Source organism: Macaca thibetana, chromosome 15, assembly GCF_024542745.1.
Source record: "Macaca thibetana thibetana isolate TM-01 chromosome 15, ASM2454274v1, whole genome shotgun sequence".
Taxonomy (NCBI): Eukaryota; Metazoa; Chordata; class Mammalia; order Primates; family Cercopithecidae; genus Macaca; species Macaca thibetana.
The window spans coordinates 88698386-88713211 of record NC_065592.1 but is presented as its reverse complement, the minus strand read 5'-3'; the positions used below and the strand labels follow the sequence as shown (position 1 = coordinate 88713211).

At 43.9% G+C, this 14826-nt stretch overlaps 1 protein-coding gene across 3 annotated transcripts in view; it reads right to left on the bottom strand.

Annotated features, from left to right (window-relative positions):
• The window catches only part of PCSK5 (proprotein convertase subtilisin/kexin type 5), a 468460-nt gene that overhangs the window by 37292 nt on the left and 416342 nt on the right, over window positions 1–14826 (bottom strand). For all 3 annotated transcript variants that reach the window (XM_050761595.1, XM_050761597.1, XM_050761598.1), the window contains 3 exons: window positions 12975–13058; window positions 10856–11051; window positions 868–1085 (listed from right to left, as the gene is read on the bottom strand). In XM_050761595.1, the coding sequence (XP_050617552.1) occupies window positions 868–1085; window positions 10856–11051; window positions 12975–13058 (498 nt within the window). The remainder of the gene's footprint in view (window positions 1–867; window positions 1086–10855; window positions 11052–12974; window positions 13059–14826) is intronic.

Genomic DNA, 14826 nt, shown 5'->3' with positions numbered 1-14826 from the left:
AAACTGAACAGCTTTTTTTGGGGAGATAATTCCTGAGGGAAAAAAACAACAAAACCTGTTCATAGCCAGAGCGGTCATCTCAGTCATCATTGCCCGAACTTTTCTTTCTTATCCTTTTTAACAATTGTAGTTTTCTAGCTACCTCTGTGTTTCGTGGCTTACTATCAGTCTATAAGATTTTGTGTTCAAAAAGATGGGAACGGGTGGGCATGGTGGCTCACGCTTGTAATCCCAGCACTTTGGGAGGCCGAGGCTGGTGAATCACCTAATGTCAGGAGTTCAAGACCAGCCCGACCAACATGGAGAAACCGCGTCTCTACTAAACATGCAAAATTAGCCGGGCGTGGTGGCGCATGCCTGTAATCCCAGCTACTCTGGAGGCTGAGGCAGGACAATCACTTAAACACGGGAGGCAGAGATTGCAGTGATCGCAGAGATCGCGCCATTGCACTTCCTTAATCTCATAACAGCAGCCTCTCAGCGGTCGGTCAAGCTAAATCCATTAGCTTATGTCTGACTTGCGAAACTCCATCTCAAGAAAAAAAAAAAAAGATGAGAACATTGGGTTCTTCTCTGTATTGCTAGCACCTAGGATAGCACTTGCACACCTGCTGTGTGTGTACATGTGGGTGTGTAAGAAATCATGCAAAAAGGGGCTCTTGCTTGTCTTAGCTTGCAGCATCCGTAATGAAAAGACACTTGAGTGTATCTCACACTCGAGTTTTCTGATGACAGGCACAGAGACATACATGTCAGGAATGGTAGGGACACGGGTTCCCACAGCCCTTTGCCAGCCACCACCAAATAATCGGCCCCCACCTGGTGGCTCAGCAGAGCCTCGCTCTCCCATGGGAAGCTCCCAGGTACCTTTGCATGTTTTCTCATGGATGCAGTCCTGACACATCTCTGGACAATGCTTGCACACCCCCTCCACAGCCACGTGCCTCTCGGGGCAGGTTTCCTGGCACACTCCGTGGTGCAGGACGAGGCCTCCTTCACAAGAATGGCAGTTGGTGGTGTTTCCTTCACACGTTCTGCAAGGAGAGCTACAACGTTCACACACGCCATCTTCTGCGTAAGAGCCCCTGTGGAAGGAAAAGAGAGTGCAACTGGAGAAGCTGCCCTGCTGGAGAAGTGACTCTTTCCTGGGGAAAAGGAATTAGGGCTAAAACCAAAAGGGCTGCTGCTGTTGTCAGCTGAGAAGCATCCACGGGATTTATGAGGAAGTGAAAAAGAACATTCAGAAAAACGTAAGGAAAAGGACAGGCATTATTCTTGTGAAAGGAAAATAAATCTTGGGACCCCAATATTACTAAGCCAAACAGAAAAATCAAGCTGGGAACTGCTTAGGGCAAACCTGCCTCCCACTCTATTCCTTAAAAAGATAGCTACTGGCCGGACGCGGTGGCTCACGCTTGTAATCCCAGCACTTTGGGAGGCCGAGGCAGGCAGATCATGAGGTCAGAAAATCAAGACCATTCTGGCCAACATGGTGAAATCCTGTCTTTACTAAAAATACAAAAATTAGCTTGGCGTGGTGGTGCGCGCCTATAGTCCCAGCTACTCGGGAGGCTGAGGCACGAGAATCATTATTTGAACCTGGGAGGCAGAGGTTGCCGTGAGCCAATATCATGCCATTGGACTCCAACCTGGCGACACAGCGAGACTATGTCTCAAAAAAAAAAAAAAAAAAAAAAAAAGACAGTTACTAAGATTTCAAAAAGCTACAATGGGTTGGGTAGGGTGGCTCACGCCTGTAATTCCAGCACTTTGGGAGGCCGAGGCAGGTGGATCACCTGAGATCAGGAGTTTGAGACTGGCCTGGCAAAACCCCATCTCTACTAAAAATATGAAAATTAGCTGGGTGTGATGGCACATGCCTGTAGTCCCAGCTACTCAGGAGGCTGAGGCAGGAGAATCGTTTGAACCCGGAAGGTGCAGGTTGATGTGAGTCAAGATCACACCACTGCACTCCAGCCTGAGTGATAGAGTGAGACTCTATCTCAAAAAAAAAAAGAAGCTACAATGTACATCTTACATATATTGATTGATGTCTCATGTCTCCCTAAAAAGTCTAAAATCAAGCTGTGCCCTGCCCACCTTGGGCACATGTCATCAGGACCTCCTGAGGCTACGTCACCGGCTTGTGGGCATGTGTCCTTAACTGTGGCAAAATAAACTTTCTAAATTGACTGAGACCTGTCTCAGATATTTGGGGTACACATTCTTGTGAATTTGATTGGTTTGAGAAGAACCATTGTTAATTTTGTTAATTTGTGTGCAGTTTAGTCATCTTCTCTTTTCTCTATATGACCCCCTAATTTTCATTATTCTTTCTTTCTTTTTGTTAGAGCCTAACTTTAAAGTAGAAAATATTTTTTATTCAATTAATACATTTTAAAAACATTTAACAAACTTAAAAAGTATTTCCAAAAGGCTCAAAAGGGTTAATGCCCTGTCAGAGTGGAACCCCTGGATGCTCTCTCCCAGCCTCTGATGACTTTTTTCAAGCGCATTTGCACACAGCACTAAATATAGTTGAGTACCAGTATGTTTGTGCAAATGACCTTCTTCCAGGCAGAATCTTATGTCTGTATATATAGAACCCCAATGATTATCCCATTATAGAAATCACTCACTGGTGGGGGAGCACAGTAAAATATAAAACCCCAGTCTTCTCAAATATATTTGGGAGATGAGGAATGGATAGATGAGGTTTCCTTTTTTCTTTTTTTAAAAAATACTGTAAGTTCTGGGGTACATGTACAGAATGTGCAAGTTTGTTACATAGGTATACACATGCCATGGTGGTTTGCCGCACCCATCAACGCGTCACCTACATTAGGTATTTCTCCTAATGCTCTCCCTCCCCTAGCCACCCACCCTCCGACAGGCCCTGGTGTGTGATGTTCCCCTCCCTGTGTCCATGTGTTCTCATTGTTCAACTCCCACTTATGAGTGAGAACACGCAGTGTTTGGTTTTCTGTTCCTGTTAGTTTGCTGAGAATGAAGGTTTCCAGCTTCATCCATGTCCCTGCAAAGGACATGAACTTAGATGAGGTTTCTTTGGTGGGAAAAGCTGAAGGGAAGAGCTGGAACTTACAGAAGAGGAGGAACCAAGAAGCCAGCTTAGAGAAAATGGACTTCTGATGCCATGGGTACCTACTGCAATTGCTCTCTATCATGATCCATTAGTGAGGTGGTGCCATAATAGTGCTGTGTCACAAACCACCCCAACCCAGAACTTGGTGGCTTAAAACAACAATCATTTACTCTCACTCATGTGTGGGGGGAAGCAGATCTAGGCTGGGCTTGGCAGGCTTGACTCCAGGCTGCACACTGGGTCCACGTCTTCACATCTCTCTATTTTCCCTGGCTACAGGGACTACCAGGGGACGTTCTTCTCACAGCTGCGACAGAAGCGCAGAAGGGTAAGTTCAATCGGGCACATTTTATGCCTCCACCTTTCTTCTGCTAACATGTCATTGGCCAAAGCAAGTCACATAACCCAGTCAAAGTCAAGGGACAAGGAAGTCCATTTCGCCTCTAGTGGCGCTGGTACAAAGTTGCAGGCAGTGGGCATGAATACAAGGAGTGGTGAAGAACTGCAACAAATAACCCAGTCTACCAGAGACCTTTTAAAATCGCAAGCCCGGGAGGGATCTGCTCCTACACAGCATTTTCACTTGATGTTTTAATTAATTAGCGCTCACATGTTTAATCATTCTTTCAGTCATTTATTTATTGTATTCATTCAGTAAACAAAAATATATTGAGTGTGCTAGGAAGAAATAGGAAGGGGGTGAATAGAAGTCACATTTCTTTGTTTTGTTTTGTTTGAGACAGGGTCTTGCTCTGTCGCCCAGGCTGAAGTGCAGTGGCGTGATCTCGACTCACTGCAACCTCCATCTCCCGGGTTGAAGCGATTCTTGTGCCTCAGCCTCCTGAGTAGCTGGGATTACAGGCATGCACCACCATGCCTGGCTAATTTTTGTGTTGTTAGTAGAGACGGGGTTTCACCATGTTGGCCAGGCTGGTCTGGAACTCCTGACCTCAAGTGATCTGCCTGCCTTGGCCTCCCAATTACAGGTGTGAGCCACTGCGCCCAGCCAAAAAGTTATATTTCTGATATAGTTTCAGGTAAGAACAACTGGAGAAGAAAGCAGTTTAGGTAGAAGAGAGAAAAGGAAATAGCATCCAGATAAAAGCTAAGATCAGGCTTCCTCACACATTAGTACCCTTAGCTTTTTTTGACCATGACAGAGAATGCTTGAAGAAGAAACTCAGCTACCTTGCCCAAACAAAGCCTATCTCTTAAAAATGAAGACAGTGGATGGCAATGTGTTATATGCTCACCAGGAGTTTGACTGGATTTGAGAAATCTGAAATTAAGGAAATTTAGTGCATTCTTAAATAGATCATATTCTTTTTTTTTTTTTTTTTTTTTTTTTTTTTTTTTTGAGACAAGGTCTGGCTCTGTTGCCCAGGCTGGAGTGCAGTGGTGAGATCATGGCTCACTGCAGCCTCGACTTGCTGGGCTCAAGTGATCCTCCCATCTCGGCCTCCTGAGTAGCTAGGACTACAAGTCTGTTGCACCACACTGGGCTATTTTTAAATTTTTATCCTTTTTTTGTGTGTGTGTAGAGATGGGGGTCTTACTATGTTGCCCAAGCGGGTCTCAAACTCCTGGCCTCAAGCAGTGCGCCCACCATGGCCTCCCAAAGTGCTGGGATTACAGGTGCACCTTACCAATCACACCTTCTAATGGAATGAAAATTTGATGGATTCATTGTTCCTGTATGCATAGTAAAGAATTTGACCTCACCCAAAGAGAAGTCTAGCCTTTCTCTTCAGCTAACCTCAAAACCTTTGGAATTTCCTAAGAGATAGGGGTGTCTTTGTTATTCATGATGTGCCTCTCTTGCCACACTTGAGAGTTGGTGCTGGGATGCCTCCGAGTGGGGACAGCCACATCTCGTAAGCTTACGGTGGGAGCTGGTGTGCCACAACGATCCACTCTGTGTTTAAAGGAGGGGAGCTGTGTGATATCAGGCCTACCTCCAGCGAATCTCAATGCTAGGCCTGGTCAAGACCTCTGGACACTGAAGATGATGAATGCTAATATAGAGCCTAAAAAGATGCAGCATGAAGAAATCTTTTTCAGATCCCTCTCAGAAGAGGGTCAGTGGATGTTGGATGAGATGCTGAAATGAAAGAAATGGATTCAAGCAAAAAGAAAAAAAATAAAACTCTTGAAGTGGCTCATGCCTGTAATCCCAGCACTTTGGGAGGCCCAGATGGGCAGATCACCTGAGGTCAGGAGTTCAAGACCAGTTTGGCCAACGCATGGCGAAATGCTGTCTCTACAAAAATACAAAAATTAGTCGAACGTGATGGCAGGCACCTGTAATCCCAGCTACTCAGGAGGCTGAGGCAGGGGAATCGCTTGAACCCAGGAGGCAGAAATTGCAGTGAGCTGATATTGCACCACTGCACTCCAGCCTGGGTGACAGAGCGAGACTCCGTCTTAAAAAAAAAAAAAAAAAAAAAAAAGGTGAATATCAGAAGCTGTCAGGAGACAGCCAGAAGGCAACCTGAGAGGTGATTTTCAAGGAGCCACTTGCTAAAAGTAGTCTCCACACAGATCTGCCTGCGAGTTTGTCCTCCTTTCCGCTCTCTGCATTCATAAAACTGTTTTTCTTAGTGCTTTATTTCACAATTATTTTATTTAAGAAGACTAATACTTGTTTTAGAAAGAAATGGTTGCATATACTAAATTGTTAAATTCAAATTACTTTGTGTTGCAGTCTTTCAGCTCAGATAAATCCATGTCTTGTGAAAGCTGTGTGGTCCAGGACCTTCACCTCCATTTCACAGACACCAAGACAGCGACCGGCAGCACTTAAAGGAAGGCCGTGTTTCTTCAACAGAGCTTCAAATCTGTTCACATTTGGTGAATGTGAGTCCACCTTAAGTTTTCTGTTGCTTTTTAAATAGCCACCATAATGATATGTGTTACTGGCATGGTGGCTCATGCCTGGAATCCCAGCACTTTGAAAGGCCAGGTTGGGTGGATCCCCTGAGGTCAGGAGTTCAAGACCAGCCTGGCCCATGTGGTGAAACCCCATCTCTACTAAAAATACAAAAAATTAGCTGGGCTTGGTGACAGATGCCTGTCATTCCAGCTACTTGGGAGGCTGAGGCAGGATAATTGCTTGAACCTGGGAGGTGGAGGTTGCAGTGAGCTGAGATGGCGCCATTGCACTCCAGCCTGAGCCGTAAGAGTGAAACTCCATCTCAAAAACCAAACCAAAACAAAAGATATATGTTACTGTTAAAACCTATTTTTGGCCGGGTGCGGTGGCTTATGCCTGTAATCCCAGTACTTTGGGAGGCCAAGGTGGGTGGATCACAAGGTTAGGAGTTTGAGACCAGCCTGGCCAACATGGTGAAACCTCATCTCTACTAAAGATAGAAAAAAAAAAAAAAAAAAAAAAAGCTGAGTGTGGTGGCATGAGCCTGTAATCCTAATGACTTGGGAGGCTGAGGCAGGAGAATTGCTAGACCCTGGGAGGCAGAGACTGCAGTGAGCAGAGATAGCGCCATTGCACTTCAGCCTGGGTGACAGGGTGAGACTCAGTCTCAAACAAACAAAACAAAACAAACAACTTTTTTTTTTTTTTTTTTTCATGAACATATACTATATTTGAAAAAGCAGGGGCCACTAAATGCTAACTTATAAATAGCTCTGAATATCTGGATGCTGTGTCATTGCAGGTTATGTTCCTGTTATAAATCTTATTGCTGTTCTAGGATGGATCACACCCAAAAGGGTGATTTCTCAGAAACAGCAATAAAGCTTCCAAGATAAGCTGGATATTATATGTTCCTCAGATTCTGTGTCTTCTGTTGTTAGTTTTCTTTTTCTTTTTCTGTAAACACAAAGATGAGGGATTCCACTATAATCAGATCACCCTACCCATAGCAGGAGGGCATATGCTTGCAATTCTATAGTCTGCAATATTTCTAGGCCATGCTTGTAGCTTTCCTACTGCTCGAGCAATACAGACTATATTGACTGCTGCATGTCTGCATAGTGTCTCACTGCTCCATGAAAATGCTTCACCCCAGACTTGGAGGTAAAAAATGTTGAGCGGTCGACTAACTGGAGTAAAGCAAAATACACTCTTTCTTCCTTGTTTTAATGCATTGTGAATTCCTGGAACACTCAAAGAACCCAAGAGAGCGTTGAAAAAGGTAATGATTAAATAAATAAGGCAATAATAATGACAACCAGTTCAATCCTACCACTGAGGAAGCAATGACTGACTCTGGTAAGCAGCTCTCTGTCTTTCACCTTCGCTTTGTTGTAACACTTGGCTGAGTTTGCTGCGGGGGAGCTCGGTTGATAGGGGAGGAGGACTGGAAGTTTCCAAACCTGCCTTCTCACCTGGGTTCTCTTACTCTGACCCTTTGCTACCCTTTCTCCACTCTCTGCTTGACAAAATCCTTCCAGAGCTAGTGACCATCAAGCTTTTTCTCAAATACCCAGCTGGGTATGAAGCTGGAAAACATTCTGCTAAGTCAAAAAGTCTGTCACAGAAAAACATGTTTTGTCTTTTTCGTTTTATATGTTTTGTTTTCATTTTCAGAGACAGGGTCTTGCTATGTTGCTCAGGCTGACCTTGAACTCCTGGGCTCAAGCAATTCTCCAGCCTTGGACTCCTGATAGCTGGGACTGGAGGTGTATACCATGGCCACCATGCTTGGCTCAAAGACCACATTTTATACAATGCCATTTATAGGAAATGTCCAAGAATAGCAAATCTATAGGGACAGGCAGTAGATTAGTGGTTGCTAAGGGCTGAGGGAAATGGAAAAAGTAGGAATAACGGCTAAAAGGGTATAGGGTTTCTTTCTAGGTTGATGAAAATGTTCTGAAATTGATTGTGGTAATGGTGCATAACTCTGTGAATATACTAAAAACCAGTGAATTATACACTTTTGGGGTGAATTGTATGGTATGTGAATTATGTCTCAATACAGTTGTGATTAAAAAAAAATATATAAAAAAATTATATAAAAAAATTATGTGATTAAAAAATAATGATATAACTATCAGCACTGAGTGATAGTTAAGCACCTGGACTTCAATGCCAGAGAGGTTTGGGTTCAAATTCTGGCCACACCATGTATCTGACATGTAAAATGGATTCTGCTATTCTTTTCCTCATCTGTCAAATGAGGGAAAATAATAGTATGTGAATAAGAGAATTCTTGTGAGAATTAATGGGATCATACATTTAAAGCCCTTAGCACAATACCTGGACATTGCAAGCATTCAAAAAATAGTGATTTAAAATGTTTTCTTTTCCCTTGGAATCTCTTAGCCTTTTGTACATTAAGGCTCTGAGAAGTGTGACGTTGCCTGATGTAAACCTCCCTTACTGGATTGTAAGCATTTTGCAGACCCAGACTTCCTTCAGTGAGTCTTAACTTAGCTTTCCATATCAAGGATCAATATCAATATCAATATCAATATCAATTGTTGGTAGAAGAATAGACTCCACTGAGCTACATATATACAATACAGTCTATTGATATTGTATCAGTATCAATTTTTACACCTAGTTGGTGCTAAATATGTATCTGTGTTGTTGAGGTGAATATGCTTGGCTTTCTATACTAGATTGGATGCTTTTTGAGAATAAATACCTTATATTTATACTCTATATTTATACTCATTACTTATATTTATACTCTATAGATAGAGTCTATCTCAGTAATGAAAACAAATAGGTCACTAGGAAATAGTGCCATTTTTGCTTTTTTCCTTTTTTGTTTTTTTTCGAGTCGGAGTTTTGCTCTCGTTGCCCAGGCTGGAGTACAATGGTGTGATCTCAGTTCACCACAACCTCCACCTCCCGGGTTTGAACGAGTCTCCTGCTTCAGCCTCCCGAGTAGCTGGGATTACAGGCATAGGACACCACACCTGGCTAATTTTGTATTTTTAGTAGAGGCGGGGTTTCTCCATGTTGGTCAGGCTGGTCTTGAACTCCTGACCTCAGGTGATCTGCCTGTCTCGGCCTCCCAAAGTTCTGGGATTATAGGTGTGAGCTACCATGCCCAGCCAGGAAACGGGTGTCGTTGTATCAAATTCTTTTACTAAGAGGGCAAAAGAAAATCCTAACTCCTTAAAGTAAACACTGTCAGTTACTTCCCCAAATTTATTTCCTGCCTTCCTCTCTCCATTCTTCGTGGCTGTCAGAGTCCTGAGTTGTTTGGGTGCTCAGGGGTAAATCTTGTCCAGCCTGAACCACGCCTATATTTCCATTCTTTTGGCCAGAGATTGATTTAGGGAGGTATCAGTGATGCATTCTTGGGACTGAGATTAGCAGGGAAGTCTGAGGAAATTTTCTTTTCTCTCAAGAAAAGGATAAACAAGGGGAGACATCCCCTTTCCTGGCCCTGATCGTGGCTGCATGGGGTGACAGTGTCTGGAGCTGAGACACACAACGTGGGCTCAGCAGCGGCGCCGGTCAGAGAGGACGAGCTAAGGAAGGTACAAGAGCAAAACAGAAAAACCAGACTTTGTGATGACCTTCTTGGCCGCTGAAGTGACCGATACTGGACTTGCAACATTTTTGTTCTGTGAGATAATAAACCCTGTTATGTCTCAGTCATTTTACTTGGCATTTCTGTTGCTTATTGCTGAAAGTTTCTTGCTGTACTCTTCCATTTGCTATTCCTCACTTTCTTCCTAGGTAAATTCTGGAGGTGGGACCATTGGTAGGAAGAGTAAAGCAATTACAAACCAGGGGACCAAGGAAACCGGGAGGAATCAATAACTAACTAACCAAGTATTATTTATTATTTATAATTCATGCCTCACCTATTTAAACCTTTAGAAGAGGTTCACATCACAGCCTTACTTTTGTAATGGAGGAAAAAAGAAAAACCATGACAACAGTTGATCATTAAGATGGGAAAATAACTTTTTCTTTTTCTTTTTTTAAAGAGACAGGGTCCTGCTGTGTCATCCAGGCTGGAGTGCAGTGGCGCAATCACAGCTCACTGCAATCTCCTGGGCTCAAGGAATCCTCCCGTCTCAGCCTCCCAAGTAGCTGGGACTACAGGCAGCCACTGGCTAAGTTTTTTTTTTGTTTTTTTTTTTTGTTTTTGTTTTTTTTTTTGAGACGGAGTCTTGCTCTGTTGCCCAGGCTGGAGTGCAGTGGCACCATCTTGGCTCACTGCAAGTTCTGCCTCCCAGGTTAACGCCATTCTCCTGCCTCAGCCTCCTGAGTAGCTGGGACTACAGGCGCCCGCCACCATGCCCAGCTAATTTTTTGTATTTTTAGTAGAGACGGGGTTTCACTGTGTTAGCCAGGATGATGTCGATCTCCTGACCTCATGATCCACCCGCTTCAGCCTCCCAGAGTGCTGGGATTACATGCGTGAGCCAGCGCGCCCGGCCCCCCAAAAAGTTTAATTTTTTAAACTTTTTGTAGACAGAGTCTTGCTATGTTGCCTAGGCTGGTTTCAAACTCCTAGCGATCCTTCTGCCTTGGCCTCCCGAAGTGCTGTGATTACAAGTGTGAGCCACCATGCCCAGCCTCTGAACATATTTTTCATAAAAGTAAAAATATACACATAAAATAGTCACAAAGGAGAAGTGGGCATCTGGCCTCATGTAAGTTTTGGCTGCTGCGGCCCATAGCCGTGTCAGACAACAGAGGACATTTATGCGGGTGCTCATAGAGCGGAGAAGAGTTTTTTGGTGAACAAGAAGGAATTGCTCCCAAAGTACCTTAGATAGCGACTACAAGCAGGAAGTAAAATTAAAAAGGAAACTTACTCCGGGCACTTGGAGTAGCACCTGCCTTCATGGAGGAAGAGAGGGAGGCCCAGCTGCATCCGGCACTTTTTGCAAAGATCGGCTCCAGAGCAGACGGCACAGGCCTCCGAACAGTTCTCGCAGCTCCTGCTCCTTACGGAAGGCCATGTGCCTTGGGGACAGGAGGAAACACAGGCCTGAGCCAAAAGATATGCACCTAGAAATCCAGGGAAGATAGGAATAGTCATCATGTGTGTTTCTATGCAGAGACATGGCTTTTTTAAGCTTTCCAAAGACCAAAGTATCCAGGCACTTATTTCAGGCTTACCAAAATATTTACTAGTGATGCTAAGTCCTCCAGGATGAGTTACATTTCTAGAAGGCAATTGACAGCAAGAGGCTTTTGCCCTGGTTCTTTCCTTTCCCACGGATTTTAGGTAGAGGTCATGACGGGGCTTCCCTTTGCCCAGCTGATCAGTCTTGTTAACACCCTGTCTATGTCTTCCTGGTGTAAGGCAGCTGTACATGCGCAGCTTGATAGAATCTATTAATACTCTGCTTCCCCAAAGGTCATCTTGTTAGGACACTAACATAGTTGCAACTGTTTCTTTTTTGAGAAGGAGTCTGGCTCTGTCTCCCAGGCTTGAGTGCACTGGTGCGACCTTGGCTCACTGCAAACTCCGCGCCCTGGGTTCAAGCAATTCTTCTACTTCAGCCTCCCGAGCAGCTGGGACTACAGGCGTGCACCACCACACCTGGCTAATTTTTGTATTTTTAGTAGAGACGGGGTTTCACCATGTTGGACAGGCAGGACTCGAACTCCTGACCTCAGGTAATCTGCCTGCCTCAGCCTCCTAAAGTGCTGGGATTACAGGCTCGGCACAGAGTTACAACTCTTCCACCCAACTCTCCCTTTAACAGAGGATCCATCTATTTTTTAATCGAACAACAGATACTCATTAAGAAAACCAGTTTTCAAAATCACTCTCAAACCCAAAATTCCAAGAAAATGCTTTAGCTTTTTGAGTGTAACCTTTTGTATTTTTTATGATTATAATTGTGGCTTGCCTATTGTAAATTTTTCTGCTTTTGCATCATATTGCACTATTAACATTGTACATTCCAACACGGACTTTATAATGATCATGTAAACATTCTTCTTTTTTTGAGGCAGCGTCTTGCTCTGTCATCCAGGTTGAAGTGCACACTGCAACCTCTGCCTCCCAGGTTCAAGTGATCTCATGTCTCAGCCTCCTGAGTAGCCTGGGATTACAGGCATGTGCCAACACATGTGGCTAATTTTTGTATTTTTATTAGAGACGGGGTTTTGCCATGTTGGCCAGGCTGGTCTCCAACTCCTGGCCTCAAGTGATCCTCTAACTTCAGCCTCTCAAAATGTGGGATTACAGGCATGAACCATCATACCCAGCCCACTTAAACATTCTTTATGTCAGTGTACCATTTAAGTAAAATATTCCCCTAATTCAGGGAAGGTATGTTATTTGTGATTTTTGTTTCTATAGATGAAGCAATTGGTAAGTTATCAAGCTGTTATGTTGCTGCTCTTATTTCTTTCTCCCTCCCTCTTCATCATGCCTTTAGATCAAGAAACTTTTTTTTTTTTTTTTTTTTTTTTTTTTTTTTTTTTTTGGAGATAGGGTCTTGCTCTGTTACCCAGGCTGGAGTGCAGTGGCATGATCATGGTTCACTGCAGCCTTGACCTCCTGAGACCAAGCAATGCTTTCATTTCAGCCTCCCAAGTAGCTGGAACTACAGGGACATGCCACCATGCCCAGCTATTTTTAAAATTTTTTATAGAGATGGGGTCTTACTATGTTGCCCAGGCTGATCTCAAACTCCTAGGCTCAAGCAATCCTCCCGCCTCAGCCTCTCAAAATGTTGGGATTACAGGTTTGAACCACTGCACCCGACCACTTCTCTGTATTGTCCTTTGAAAACCAATTTTTATCATTGGTCAATGTTTGGGTCCTTGTGTGTCTCCCAAGTAGCCACTGTCATAGGAACATGTGATGGGAGTAGACCAAGGCGTTACAGACCTCCTTACACGAAGATGCCACTACACATGAGTTTCAATGACTTGGCTTGACTGCTGCCATCTCCTGTCACACAACACACTAACCTTTGGGACATGAAGTGCACAGAGTTGCAGATCCATTGCAGGTTTTACAAGAAGAATGACAAGGCTGGGATTTTCTCAAAGTATCTGTATGAGAAAGAAACAACAGTTCAGGCTTCTCCTTTGAATAGGCACATAGGATTCCAGTGCTGAAAAAGATCTCATGGGTAACCTAGTCCCTTTTCCTGCCCCAAATGGAATCCTTTTGATTGTACATGAGCTGATTGTTGGCACTGGCTCATTGCCATTGTGTAGACTTCATTTATTTTTTTTTCTCTTACTCCTTCATTTGCAATTGAATATCAAGACTTCATTGGCAATTGATTATCAAGAAAGATACCACATGAATGTGTGGTACCAAAAGGAATGTGGTATCTTATAAGATAGCCTCAAATACTGTGGGGATATCTGAACTAACAAATGATTACTTATTTTGTGTGTTAAAAATGGGAGTGTGAGTTTGTATTTGTGTGTATGCATTTGTGAATGAGTTTATGAGTCAAAGGTAATCACTTAATCACTTCTATTGCCAAGATTGTTGGATGACCTTTTCTTTTCTTGTCTTTTTTTTTTTTGAGACAGAGTCTCGCTCTGTAGCCCAGGCTGGAGTGTAGTAGTATGATCTTGGCTCACTGCCACCTCCGCCTCCTGGACTCAAGCGATTCTCCGGCCGAGTAGCTGGGATTACAGGTGCACACCACCACGCCCAGCTAATTTTTGTATTTTTAGTAGAGACAGGGTTTCGCGGTGTTGACCAGGCTGGGCTCGAGCTCCTGACCTCAGGTGATCCACCCACCTCAGCCTCCCAAAGTGCTGGGATTACAGGCGTGAGCCACCGTGCCCAGCCGGATGACCATTTTTCTTCACTCCAAGATGATAATTGAGAATTCATTGTACCTCTCGTGGAGGAACTTCTTTTCTTTTTTCTGTTTTTGTTCTTCGAAAATCAGATTTTATTATTGGTCAAAGTTTGGGTCACTGTTTTCTTCAGAGTAGCTACTGTGCTATGCAACCTAAATTTATCTCATCTTAAATTTGTCCCAAATCATTGTTAAACATCAAAATTTTCCCCTACTCATGAGCTTTCTGGTTGGTCGGGCTATAAGTAGGCCATCCCAGGTTACTACACCATTCACCAGGGAAACATTGGAAGTGTTCCCTTCTCCCTTTCCCTCCAACAGCATTTGAGGGGCAGGCTTTCCCAGGAGGTCACCTCAGCAACTCCATGGGACAGTTTCAAAGACAGAACAGCTTCAAGACTTCACTCAATCAATACACACTGAGACCTTGACTAGAGCTCAGGGATTGCTCAGAAATCAGCATGGCTCACATAGGGAAAAATTAGAAAACGACCTTCTAGCTCACAACGTGGGATTTCAATGACCCTGACCCTCAACCAGTGTTGACATCTTACCATTTCCCTTCATTACCTCCTCCCTCCCTTTCTCCCTTCCTTCCTCTCCTGACTTTCATCTTCTTTCTTCTCATCCTAAGAGTCAGAGCCGGGTATAGATGGCTCTCTAGTCACACCTGCCTTCAGATCCCAGCTGTGCCACCGAAGGGAAGGGTAACCATGGATACAGTAATTAAACTCTCAGAGTCCTGCTTTCCTTGTCTCTAAAATGAGAGAAAATAATTCTGCCCTTATAAGATTGTTGTGAAGACTAAATGAGATAATGTGTGCTAAGTGCTTAACAGTGGCACAGTAAATGGTAGTTCCTCCTGCTTCCTGTTGTCTCTCTCCCGTCACCATTCCACTCCATTTCTGAGGCTCGTTTTACTCCCCTCTTCTTTCCCTCTGGTTTCATACCTGAGTGGTACCCCTCGGCTTCTACAATATCGTGGATACAAAGCT